The sequence below is a fragment of the Megalobrama amblycephala genome, linkage group LG21, assembly GCF_018812025.1.
Source record: "Megalobrama amblycephala isolate DHTTF-2021 linkage group LG21, ASM1881202v1, whole genome shotgun sequence".
Classification (NCBI taxonomy): Eukaryota; Metazoa; Chordata; class Actinopteri; order Cypriniformes; family Xenocyprididae; genus Megalobrama; species Megalobrama amblycephala.
This window is the reverse complement of record NC_063064.1, coordinates 1,877,816-1,891,286: the sequence shown is the minus strand read 5'-3', so window position 1 is coordinate 1,891,286 and position 13,471 is coordinate 1,877,816. Positions and strand designations below refer to the sequence as shown.

The following is a 13,471-nucleotide window of genomic DNA, read 5'->3' as shown; positions in this document are numbered from 1 at the left end:
TCTAAAAAATACAGTAGTTAATAAATTCTGCGCTTTGCATGTTTTTAACATCATTCTGTATTCCTGATTATCACAATACTGAGTTGAATTATTGAAACATTTTATTGAAGCTATTTGATTTTGATTTAGAGCTTTAAATTCTTAAATTCAATAATAATTTGAATATATATATATCTTTTGATTGCCTCAACTACATTATTACATTCAAAGATATTTATTAATCTGTGCTTCAGATTATAAACCTGATAAACTTATACTGCTATTTGTTTTGTACTCTACACAGGCTACAGTTCTGTAATCTCACCGCTCATTCCTGTAAGAGTTTGTCTTCAGCTCTACAATCCTCAAACATGTTCCTGGCAGAGCTGGACCTGAGTAACAATGACCTGCAGGATTCAGGAGTAAAGCTTCTTACTGATGGACTTAAGAGTCCAAACTGTCAACTGCAGATATTGAGGTAAATGGTTTTCCATAAAATCACAATAAATGACCATTAAATTTTGTCACCAAATGTGACATCTGCTCTCATTGAATTGCCAGAACAAGAGACAAAATTTGCAGGAATGTGATTTTTTGTTTCATGATGTCTGCATTTTCCAACCTAAGTGACTATAAATATGTATTCTGAAATGTTGCATGTTTCAGAGAAAGTGAGGCACTGTATTCATTTACACATGAGAAGCTCATGATCCTATTTTCAGGATTTCGGAGCAGCTAAATTCACAGAAAATGTTGCAAACTCCTGCAAGTGAGTTTGGGCCACTCATATCATGGATATAAAAAAAAACAACATACGCCAAAATTTTTTCCAATTTTGTAATGGCAACTATTTCTCTCAGAAAGACTCGGGAGGCAAGATAACATAACAATGAAATTTATTAACAACCAGTAAGCCACAGAATAAGATAAAGTTCTTTGGCGTAGGCCCCATCCGTAGCACACATCCAAAGGGTTGTAGGCTCAGCATATCCTGCCCGAAATTAAGGCAGGGGCGTAGCCGACCCCCACGGGGGTATGGACAGGGACCATCCTGGTGATGGTGGGGAGGATGGAGGTGGAGATTGGCGTCAGCATCTGCAAACTCAGATAAGTGTAAGTACTGATGCTTTATACCCAAGTGTTCGATAATGATTGGTTAGATCTGATCTAATGGATGACATAACATTAGAGTCTTCCCGGCAGAACTTACGCTAGAGCTTTCATTTATAAAACTTTTTTATAACATTTTTTTTTTTTTAAATTAAAAAAAAAATTTAAAAATTGTGGAGCATTAAGGTGTGTCACTGGTGTTTTTCATTTATTGGTTTGTTATTAGCTCCTAAAATAAAAGTTTTGGCTATTTTAAATGTAAAGTTTTAAGAGAAATGAAGATAGAATATATTAGCAACTATAATTCACTGTATTTGAATTATTTGTAAATAGTTTTTTATTTATTTTAATATTCAATTCAATTCAATACACATTTATTTGTATAGCGTTTTTCGCAATACATCGTTTCAAAGCAGCTTTACAGAAAATGTCAACATTACAATTTAGAGTGATTTGTTATCAGAGGTGACTGTGCAAGTTATGTAATTTCATATACATATACAAATCATGCAGTTAGCTAACAATCTATTAATTTAAACAATGTAACATGTTAACAAATTATTAGGATATATAGAAAAACTTTTCATTGGTTCAAAGCTGGCATCATCTGAAGTCCTTGCAGGAGGTGTTGAGGCATCTGAAGTCTTCATAAGAGGCTGAATCGAAACTGGAGATGACGTAGATATGTAAAAATGTAAAATAATTAGCGTAGCTACTATTCATAACATTAGCCAAAGATAATCATGCACATTTGATCTGAAATATGCACACATTTCCTCTAAAAAGGACTTTGTTAATGTTCAATAATTAAAAAAAATTGAATAAATCACGTAAACTATTTGTTTGTAGGCTGTCGGGCTGTATGGTGACAGAGGAAGGCTGTGGTTATGTGTCTTCAGCTCTGAGTTCAAACCCCTCACACCTGAGAGAGCTGGATCTGAGCTATAATCACCCAGGAGATTCAGGAGTCAAGATGCTCTCTGATAAACTCAACCATCCAAACTACAGACTGGACAAACTCAAGTATGTTGAGCTGAAGGAGTTTTGTAACAAGCTTAGCATTAGTTATACTACAAAGATATTAATTGCTTGAATCCAATTGGTTGACGAATGTTCTAAGGTGTGCAATTATTTTCCAGTAAATGGACAGTTAAAGTTTTACTAAGCAGGTCTTGACTGCTTTTACAGTTCAATATCACTTTGCAAAAACATTGAAAAATAATATCAAAGTTCATTACAGCCTACAACAAAACAACCAAAAACGCACAAAGAAACTGGCCAAGCAAATAATCTAACAAACAACAGGATAAACATTACAAACTATTTCCATAATTTTACCACAAATTGTTTTATTTTCTATGCAAAGTTCACACTTTCTTCTAGGGCTGTCGTGGTTAACACTCTGAGGTCTGAGGTATCGCCGGCGATATCCACCTTTTTTTAACATGTTTTCTGTGAATGTGTGAGACTTCTGATTTATTAGCCGCTATGGTAAATAATGAGAAGAATATAAAAGTGCAGTAAACTGTACAAATGAGGTGGAAAGGCATGCGTGTTTGGCGCAAGTCCTCTTTAAAAGAATGCGTATGCGCAGACACATACAAAGGCTACGTTCACACTGCAGGCTGAAACGACCCAATTCCGATTTTTTTGCCCCTATGCGACCTGTATCTGATCTTTTCATGACAGTCTGAACGACACAGATCCGATCTTTTCAAATGTGACCCAGGCCACTTGGGTATGTGGTCCTGAATCCGATACGTATCCGATCTTTTGAAATGCGACCTCCGTCTGAACAGCCAGGCCACATGTATCCGACCCGTACGTCATTGATACGCTACAAACGTCATAATTGTGCGTTGAAGTAGGCGGGAACGAGAAGATAAACAACAACCATGGCGGACGATTGTGATTGTGCTGGCTCCGTTGGGAAAATAACTTTAATATTGCAAAAAGAGCTCCGCTGTTGACTACACTGTTGTTGACATCCATGTTTAACGTTAGCTACTTCCGCAAACAACGAGTGACGTCGTTGACCGTTGCGTACTCTTCTGCGCATGCGGGTCACTTCTAGGTCATTTCACGTTCACACAGGAGATCACAAAAGGTCGCATTTAATTGAAAATGTGAACGGCCTTGCAAAAAAATCTAATTTTTTCAAAAAATCGGAATTGAGCATTAAGCCCTGCAGTGTGAACGTAGCCAAAGTGTCATCACCTGGTATGCGTAATACAGCGTTTTTAGTCACTTTTTGTGGATCTGTGTGAACAGATAGTTTTGATAATGTTGTCATCTGTACAAAGAAAATACTTTTCTGTTTTTAGTACATTGTTGTTGTGTAAACATACCCTAAATAGTGTTAAAATAACACTGAAGCAGAGTTAAGGTTAATGAGATTTATTGATAATTTGAGCATTAATGATGAACACCTGGTGTTAACAAGCAGAACCACTGAAGGAAAGAGAAATACAACTGACCTCAGCCACAGCCTTAGATGAAGATAGAGGGGAGAGAGGAAGATCCAGAATTTCAGAAATCATGCAGAGTTCTACTGATGTATCCGAGAGTATCCGATTGATTTATGGTCTAAATCAATACTCTTGGATACATCAGTAAATCTCTGCATGATCTCTGAACTTCTGGATCTTCCCCTCTTTCCATCATCATAGTCTCTTGCATTTCCACTTCAGATGCTGTGGCCTGGATGTTTTTTGTTCCAGCATTTAAAGTGAGAAGCAAACAACAAACAAGGGTTTTCCCAAGTGCAAAGTATATACTTGTGTTAGGAAATTTTCATGTGATGCCACATAATATATTCATTACTATTTTGATTAATTTTAATATAACATTCAGAAATTACCTCAGAAATCTAAAAAGCTTACTTGTGTCTGTGTGTGAACTGTGTGTGTTTTCTAGAGTGGATCATGGAGGAGAGATCATGATTAGAGCAGGACTCCGCAAATGTAAGTTTACACACATTAAGTTGTAAAACATGTCATTATACACATTTGTGTATACAAGAACACACTCACTCACTCTCACTCTTTCTCTCTTTTCATAACTAAACATTAAATACTAACAGGTCTTTCCTTCAGCCCTCAAAAACATAAAATAACACTTAATTTCAACATTTACTCTCTGGATCTTATCAAGTCAAGTCAAGTCACCTTTATTTATATAGCGCTTTTTACAATGCAGATTGTGTCAAAGCAGCTTTACATTGATAAGTGGTACATAATTTGGCTGCACAGCAGCTCTTAAATAATAGTGTCAATGCAGGCAGATCAGAAGCACTGTTGAATAAATGTCAAGAATACTATTGAATATCAAATGTCAAGTCAAATGTCAAGTGTCCCCAACTAAGCAAGCCAAAGGCGACAGCGGCAAGGAACCCAAACTCCATCAGGTGACATCAGGTGGCAAACAAGTGGCAAATAGGTGTTAAAATGGAGAAAAAAAAACCTTGGGAGAAACCAGGCTTAGTCGGGGGACCAGTCCTCCTCTGGCGAACAGTGCTTTGTTACAATCAGGTTGCTATCATAAGTCTGATAGGATCGCAACAATCAAAGTATTTATTTCAGTTCCATCCATTTGAGGATCGTATTCATCACGCCGGTATGGATGGTTTGTTGAGGAACTGTGCTACTGGCTGTCATGTTGATGATGTCTTCACAATGGATGATCTAGTTGACTCGATCTCTGCTGATACTTCAGGGCTGCATTGTGGTTGTGTCAAGGCGCAGGTCCTTGGTCTCAGCTGGATACGGCCCAGATCCGGTTGACTACGGTAAACCTCGGGATAAACAGAAAGACTAATATTAGCGTAGATGCCATTCTTTTTCTGATGTAACGAGTACATCTGGTGTTATAGGAAGTGTTCCCGGTTCCGGCTGACCTAATTTATGCAGCCTAATAATCCTTTAATGGATTTGAAAATATAAATTGATAATGTGTTATGTGTATGCCAGGTTAAAGAGATGTGTTTTTAGTCTAGATTTAAACTGACAGAGTGTGTCTGCATCCCGAACAATGCTAGGAAGATTGTTCCAGAGTTCAGGTGCCAAATAGGAGAAGGATCTACCGCCTGCAGTTGATTTTGATATTCTAGGTATTATCAGCTGGCCTGAATTCTGAGATCGCAATAAACGTGAAGGACTATAATGTATTAAGAGCTCACTTAGGTACTGGGGAGCTAAACCATTTAGTGCTTTGTAAGTAATTAGCAAGATTTTAAAATCTATACGATGTTTAACAGGAAGCCAATGCAGTGATGACAGAACTGGGCTAATATGGTCATACTTCCTAGTTCTAGTAAGAACTCTAGCTGCTGCATTTTGTACGAGCTGTAGTTTATTTATCAAGCGAGCAGAACAACCACCCAGTAGAGCGTTACAGTAGTCTAGCCTTGAGGTCATAAACGCATGAACTAACTGTTCTGCATTTTTCATTGAGAGCATATGTCGTAGTTTAGATATATTTTTCAGATGGAAGAATGCAGTTTTACAGATGCTAGTAACATGGCCTTCAAATGAAAGATTGGTATCAAAGAGCACACCCAGGTTCCTAGCTGACGACGAAGACTTAACAGAGCAGCCATCAAGTGTTAGACAGTATTCTAGATTATTGCGTGAAGAAGTTTTCGGTCCAAAAATTAGAATCTCTGTTTTTCCTGAATTTAGTAGTAGGAAATTACTGGTCATCCAGTTTTTCATATCAGCTATACATTCTGTTAATTTAGCGAATTGGTGATTTTCGTCAGGGCGCGAAGAAATATAGAGCTGAGTATCATCAGCGTAACAATGAAAACTAACGCCATGCTTCCTAATGATATCTCCCAAGGGTAGCATGTACAGAGTAAAAAGCAACGGTCCTAGTACTGAGCCTTGCGGTACTCCATATTTAACTTGTGATTGATATGACATCTCATCGTTTACTACTACAAACTGATAACGGTCAGATAAGTATGATTTGAACCATGACAATGCAATTCCACTAATGCCAACATAATTTTCGAGTCTGTTTAGAAGAATATTGTGATCGATAGTGTCAAATGCAGCACTAAGATCCAGTAACACTAATAGAGAGATACAACCACGATCTGATGATAAGAGCAAATCATTAGTAACTCTAATGAGAGCAGTCTCAGTACTATGGTATGGTCTAAATCCTGACTGGAAATCTTCACAGATACTATTTCTTTCTAAAAAGGAACATAGTTGTGATGAAACTGCCTTTTCTAGTATTTTTGACAGAAAAGTGAGATTTGAGATCGGCCTGTAATTGACTAATTCTCTAGGATCAAGTTGTGGTTTTTTAATAAGAGGTTTAATAACAGCCAGCTTAAAGGTTTTTGGTACGTATCCTAGTGATAAAGATGAATTAACAATATTAAGAAGAGGATCTATGACCTCTGGAAGCATCTCTTTCAATAGCTTAGTCAGTATAGGGTCTAACATACATGTGGATGATTTTGATGATTTAACAAGTTTAGACAATTCTTCCTCTCCTAAAGCAGTAAATGAATTGAATTTTTCTTTAGGGACACTACAATGCACTGTCTGACACAATACTGTAGTAGACGGTTACATGGTTATAATTTTTTCTCTAATATTATCAATCTTGCAAGTAAAGAAGTTCATAAAGTCATTACTGCTGTGCTCTTTGGAAACATCAGAAGTTGAAGCTTTATTTCTTGTTAATTTAGCCACTGTATCAAATAAATACCTTGGGTTGTGTTTATTTTCTTCTAAAAGTTTTGAAAAATAGGTTTCAGTATCTTCATCATTACATCTGAAGGATCATCATCCAGTTTACCTGAATCGTTGTTTATACTCTGCTGTTGTTAATAAATACCAAATACCACTTTATCTGTTCTCCTGAGTGTACACAGCAAAATCTCCAGAGTTAAATCAACTCTGCTCAGAGTACATATGGTCCCTCTCTAAATAGTGTTAAAATAACACTGAAGCAGAGTTAAAGTTAATGAGATAATTAAGCAATTAATTAAATAATGGTTGTTCATTAGTGATGAACACCTGCTGCAGAATCACTGAAGAAAAGAGAAACACAAGAACTACAACTGACTTCAGTCACAGCCTTATTAATTGCTTAATTATCTCATTAACTTTAACTCTGCTTCAGTGTTACTTTAACACTATTTAGAGAGGGACCAAATGTACTCTGAGTAGAGTTGATTTAACTCTGGAGATTTTACTGTGTACTTCCGTAACACAGGGGAGTTAATAAAGGCCTTCTGAATTGAAACGATGCATTTGTGTAATGTTATGAAGTAAAATATCTAGCTTTCGCCAGACCGCCTTCCGTATTCTTTAAAAAGCTTACGCTGTATGTCCTACGCCTTCCCGATTTAACTTACAGAACTGACACGACGTCAATCCCGTTTTTTACCTAATTTGAAGGTAAGAAGGCGGTTACTCCATATTTAACTTGTGATTGATATGACATCTCTTCGTTTACTACTACAAACTAATAACGGTCAGATAAGTATGATTTGAACCATGACAATGCAATTCCACTAATGCCAACATAGTTTTCGAGTCTATTTAAAAGAATGTTGTTATCGATAGTGTCAAATGCAGCACTAAGATCCAGTAACACTAATAGAGAAATACAACCACGATCTGATGATAAGAGCAAATCATTAGTAACTCTAATGAGAGCAGTCTCAGTACTATGGTACGGTCTAAATCCTGACTGGAAATCCTCACAGATACTATTTCTTTCTAAAAAGGAACATAGTTGTGATGAAACTGCCTTTTCTAGTATTTTTGACAGAAAAGTGAGATTTGAGATAGGCCTGTAATTGACTAATTCTCTAGGATCAAGTTGTGTTTTTTTAATAAGAGGTTTAATAATAGCCAGCTTAAAAGTTTTTGGTATGTATCCTAATGATAAAAATGAATTACAATGAAAACAATATTAAGAAGAGGATCTATGACCTCTGGAAGCATCTCTTTCAATAGCTTAGTCGGTATATACATGTGGTTGATTTTGATGATTTAACAAGTTTAGATAATTCTTCCTCTCCTAAAGCAGTAAATGAATTGAATTTTTCCCCGGGGACACTACAATGCACAATACTGTAGTAGACAGTTGCATGGTTATAATTTTTTCTCGAATATTATCAATCTTGCAAGTAAAGAAGTTCATAAAGTCATTACTGCTATGCTCTTTGGAAACATCAGAAGTAGAAGCTTTATTTCTTGTTAATTTAGCCACTGTATCAAATAAATACCTAGGGTTGTGTTTATTTTCTTCTAAAAGTTTTGAAAAATAGGCAGATCTAGCAGTTTTTAAGGCCTTTCTGTACTCAATCATTCTCTCGCTCCACGAAATGCAAAATACTTCTAGTTTTGTTTTCTTCCAGCTGCGCTCCATTTTTCTGGCTGCTGTTTTTAGGGCCCGAGTGTGCTCATTGTACCATGGCGTTGGATTAATTTCCTTAATCTTTTTTAAACGCAAAGGAGCAACTGAGTCTAATGTGCTGGAAAAGACAGAGGCAATAGTTTCTGTTGCAACATCGAGGTCTTCTAAGCTGTCTGGTATGCTAAGGCGATGAAACTGATCAGGAAGATTATTTATAAAGCGATCTTTAGTGGTAGATGTGATGGTTCTACCATATTTTATATGGTAGAACCATATATTTTATACCATATGTTATACAACAACCGTTCGTTTTTTGTCTTTCTTGATGTGGTTAAAAAAAACGAAAAAGGAATAATGGATGCAAAAGTACATGGACCACGGAAGACACCCTAATTTATATGCGGTCTGTGTACTTTTGCGTCCATTCCTTTTTCGTTTTTTAACCACGTCAAGAAAAACAAAAAACGAACGGTTGTTGTATTTTTAAATGCTATGGTAAATACCACAATTTAAATTAAAACCGAATACACATTTCATGTGCACAAAATAAATATTGACTTATTTTCATTTTTTTGTTTATACGTTTTGCATCATTATAAACCAAAATTAAAAAAGGACAGATTAAAGTCGAAGAAATGTCAATTTACAAGTTTTCTTTTGTAAAATTGTTGTTTCTCCCACACTTTCGAGAGCCATGTCTCTGAAACATGATAATAATTGACTTTTCCACCCCATTCTCACTCACGAGGGGTCCGATACTGCAGCATGTCCAAGAGATGCTATACTGGCGGCAAACCAGTATGTCCCGCTTCGTCCAGCGATAGTGATATTGGAGGAGCAAATTCACTACTTTTAAGCAACCCACTATGAACACAATTAAAACGCTAAGCATTTTCCTTGAAAATAAAACAGTTATGAAGAAAACGCTTAATGCATTAAGACACTGATATTAAATAACCAATAAAGATATGACCAAGCAGGTCAGGCCGAATATGAAGGCAACACGCTTTCAACGTTTAGCGTTATAGAAAACCGTTATAAACACTTAACATAAAAATATTGTCCTTCCACTTTGTTTCTGTTGCCGTTGTCTTAGCATTAGATGCTGTTGATGACAAGAAAATGTGCGAGAAAATAGTTTTTCCCTTGTTATTGTTTTAGTAGGATTAAGCCACGTAAAGTGTTAATGTCCCAGCGACACGGCCGTGACGCATTGCTTTCAGTGAGAATTGAGAAATATTTCATGTCAAACCTCCACTGAGGCAAAGGGCATGGGAATTTTGTCTTCATGAAAATTACACATTGGGGTATAATTTTGTCATCATAACAAATGTTGGTATATTTTCAATTTGAACAGCATAGCTTTAAAGTGACTCCTAATCCCAAACAATTTTTCAATAAAACAATATAAAACACAGAGCCAGACGAAAAAGTCACAGTAATTTATATGTCGTTTTGGCCTTTATTCATATAAAACAGAGTAAAAAGCAAAATGACGGGATTGAGACCACAAGCGGGAACTTGATGATGTTAGAGTGCTAAACAAGAGGCTATAAGGTTTAGAAATGTAATGTTTAAGTTAAAATATAAATGTAATAATAATGTTATATTATGTAATATAAATAAATATTTGTAAGTAAATAAAAATAATAAATACGTAAATGTAATAATAAATATTAATTTAACGAATGAAAATTAATCAATGTCATTTAGGCAGGCTGACGCCAGAGGAAAAGGCACTAGAGGGCGCTATAGCGTCTGTGTGTATGACTCAAAACACTGGAAATTAAATGTAGTATTTTTACATATTAAATAACAAGTTGTATATTATTTACATTATTTTTCACAAAATAATACTTTTGCAAAAAGAAAATTGGCTTGTATCTGCTAATTCTATTCATTAGTGTTAAAATAAAAAACAAAGAAACCACATTTTCCATATTTCATTTCTGGATTAAAAAAGGAAAAAGGCTGTCTCTACTATCAGGCTCATCAAAACTTCTCTTTCTGCAGCACTTCATTAAAAGCACACCTGTTTTGATTCTCTATTTTAATCTTGAGCGTTTACTCGCGCGTCATTGGTTGCTTGGTAACAGGCCTGAGAGTTGATTACCGAACTGATGGAGCTCTTTAAGATTTCCGAACTACAGATGAGGTTGTGTGAGATAGGATAAGAATCAGATTTCAAGTTAAGATTTGCTTCTGTAAGACAAATTTGTGAAAAATCCTAAATTAACTTGTCAGATCTTAAGACTTAAGATAGAAAGTTTCTGTAATACGCCCCAGATCCAGACGATTGCAAAGCATGCTGGGAACTAATAATCCACTGCCCAGTTTCAGATCATTCAACATAAATGGATGAAGTAAACTTCAGTTTTACATATTTAAGTGGATTTTACGCAATAAAATTAGGACAGAATGTTCAGTAATTGTGTGGTTTTAACTCATTTTAATTAAGTTCATTTGACAAGCAGCAGAAATAATTTTTACAGTGTAGATTAAAAGATTGGACAGATTGATAATTCCTGATTGTGATGTGTTTTATCTCCATCAGATTCCCATCAGCTCACTCTGGATCTGAACACAGTGAATGAACACCTCCGTCTGTCTGAGAGGAACACAGTGATTACTAACACTGACCCAAAGCTTCAGTCGTATCCTGATCATCCAGACAGATTTGATGAGGTGTATCAGGTGTTGTGTGAGAGTGTGTGTGATCGACGCTGTTACTGGGAGATTGAGTGGAGTGGAGAATATGTGTCTATATCAGTGTCATATAAGAGCATCAGCAGGAAGGGAAAGGGTGATGAGTGTGTGTTTGGATCTAATGATCAGTCCTGGAGTTTGATCTGCTCTCGCTCCAGTTACTCATTCAGACACAATAACATACAGACTGAACTCCCTGTAAAGCCCATCATCAGGAGAATAGGAGTGTATGTGGATCACAGTGCAGGAACTCTGTCCTTCTACAGCATCTCTGGAGACACAATGATCCTCATCCACACAGTCCAGACCACATTCACTCAACCGCTCTATCCTGGGTTTGGGTTTAGGCTTGGTTCTGGATCATCAGTGAAACTGTGTTGATGGATCAGAAAAGACTGTAGAGAGATTTGATCTATAAATGACTGGATCGCTCATAATGTCATAAACAGTGAAGCAGTAAATACACGTCCTTGAATGAGAGCAGATTTCTTGCATATTTACTTGATCTTCTCAGGTAATATCTCTGGTTTGACTCATTTCAGAGGCGTCCATAATCAGAATTTAAATACACTTACTAAAGTTCTCTACAAACTTGACATGTGACGCCGCATTCACTGACATGAATCTGTAAGTTGATGAAAACGTCACATCAGTCTCTATTATTACTGTCAAAATTACCCTTACACTAAGAAAACATATTTCCCTATATATGAATGATCAATATATATTAAATGATTCAATGGTATATTTGAAAATATACAGAATAATGTGTGTGTATTCATATTTATATGGGAACATGTATGTGCAATAAATGTGCGCAATAAAAATGAATATTGTATGTAATGCTATTTTTGTCTTCATTTCTAAATATTTCATATGTATCAGTATATAGCCATACATTGTCAATGCATATATTGCAGTATTGAAAGATATAAGCACTAGTTAGAGAAGACTAGAATCAAAACGCTAACAGTCTCACAATATATCTGAGATCTCAGTAACATCACACACTGTGCTCATGTGTTTCTCCTCAGCTAGAGACTCTGAAGCTCACATTTGTCTCCTTTTAAAGTTTAGATGAGATCTCAACAACTTTACAAAGCTTTACAAAGGTTAATGTTACTGTTAATACAATAATAAAGCTGTACAGTTTATGTGGATACGGCACATCATTTGTTGTTGGAAATCTACATATTTTACACAATTACTATATTCCTTTTCATAGTATTAATATCTTTATACATGGAAATATAGGCTATAGCTGCCATTTAAATTTTAGGATGTGGTTCCCTCACATGAGAGTCACTTCGGAGCGTTATGAATCAGTGTGTCGAATCAGCTGGTCGGAGCGCCAAAGTCACGTGATTTCAGCAGTTTGGCGGTTTGACACGCGATCCAAATCACGATTCAACACAAAAGATTCATAACGCTCCGAAGCTTCCTGAAGCAGTGTTTTGAAATCGGCCATCACTAAATAAGTCGTTATTTTGTTTTTTTTGGCACACCAAAAATATTCTCGTGGCTTTATAATATTAATATTGAACCACTGTACTCACATGAACTGATTTAAATATGTTTTTAGTACATTAATGGATCTTGAGAGAGGAAATGTCATTGCTGGCTATGCAGGCCTCACTGAGCCATCGGATTTCATCAAAAATATCTTAATTTGTGTTCTGGAGATGAACGAAGGTCTTACGGGTGTGGAACGACATGAGGGTGAGTAATTAATGACATTATTTTCATTTTTGGGTGAACTAACCCTTTAAGTAACAAAATCATTTTAGGTAATTGAATTGACAATTGTTTTTGGATATTTTAATCCAAAAATCTTACATATTGTGCCTTTAATAATTAAATTACTCAAGGATTGAGTCATAAGCCAATGTGTGTTGCAGCAAAGAAAGCTCTGGGTAAACTTTCCTGCAGTTTTCCTGATATCGGAGTCTGGTACATTACTATTTTATTACATTATATCATTGTGTTTTTTTCTACTCACTGTAATGTACTCTTGTGCAAGTTAAATGTGTTTTATTCATTTATTTTTTAACAAATTATTATGATAGTGTTTTAATTTATTTAAATCGAATTTAATTAATTAATTATTAATCTACTTTATTTTTATTTTTATTTAATTTTTTCACACTGCCTTTTTATTTAATCAAGTTTATTTTAGATTTAGAGTTATCAAATTATTTAAGTTTTTTTAAATACAATTTTTAGTTTATTTATTTATTTTAATCAAATGGTTTTAATTTATTTTTATTTAGCCTAAATAAAATTATTTAAT

At 35.4% G+C, this 13,471-nt stretch overlaps 1 protein-coding gene across 1 annotated transcript; it reads left to right on the top strand.

Moving 5' to 3' along the window:
• The first annotated feature begins 200 nt into the window (after positions 1 to 200).
• LOC125256959 (neoverrucotoxin subunit alpha-like) lies at positions 201 to 12,014 on the top strand. The gene is made up of 4 exons (XM_048173316.1): positions 201 to 457; positions 1,939 to 2,112; positions 4,006 to 4,052; positions 11,030 to 12,014. The coding sequence occupies exons 1-4, from the start codon at positions 351 to 353 to the stop codon at positions 11,560 to 11,562; spliced, it is 861 nt and encodes a 286-aa protein (XP_048029273.1). The 5' UTR covers positions 201 to 350; the 3' UTR covers positions 11,563 to 12,014.
• Positions 12,015 to 13,471: the final 1,457 nt, after the last annotated feature.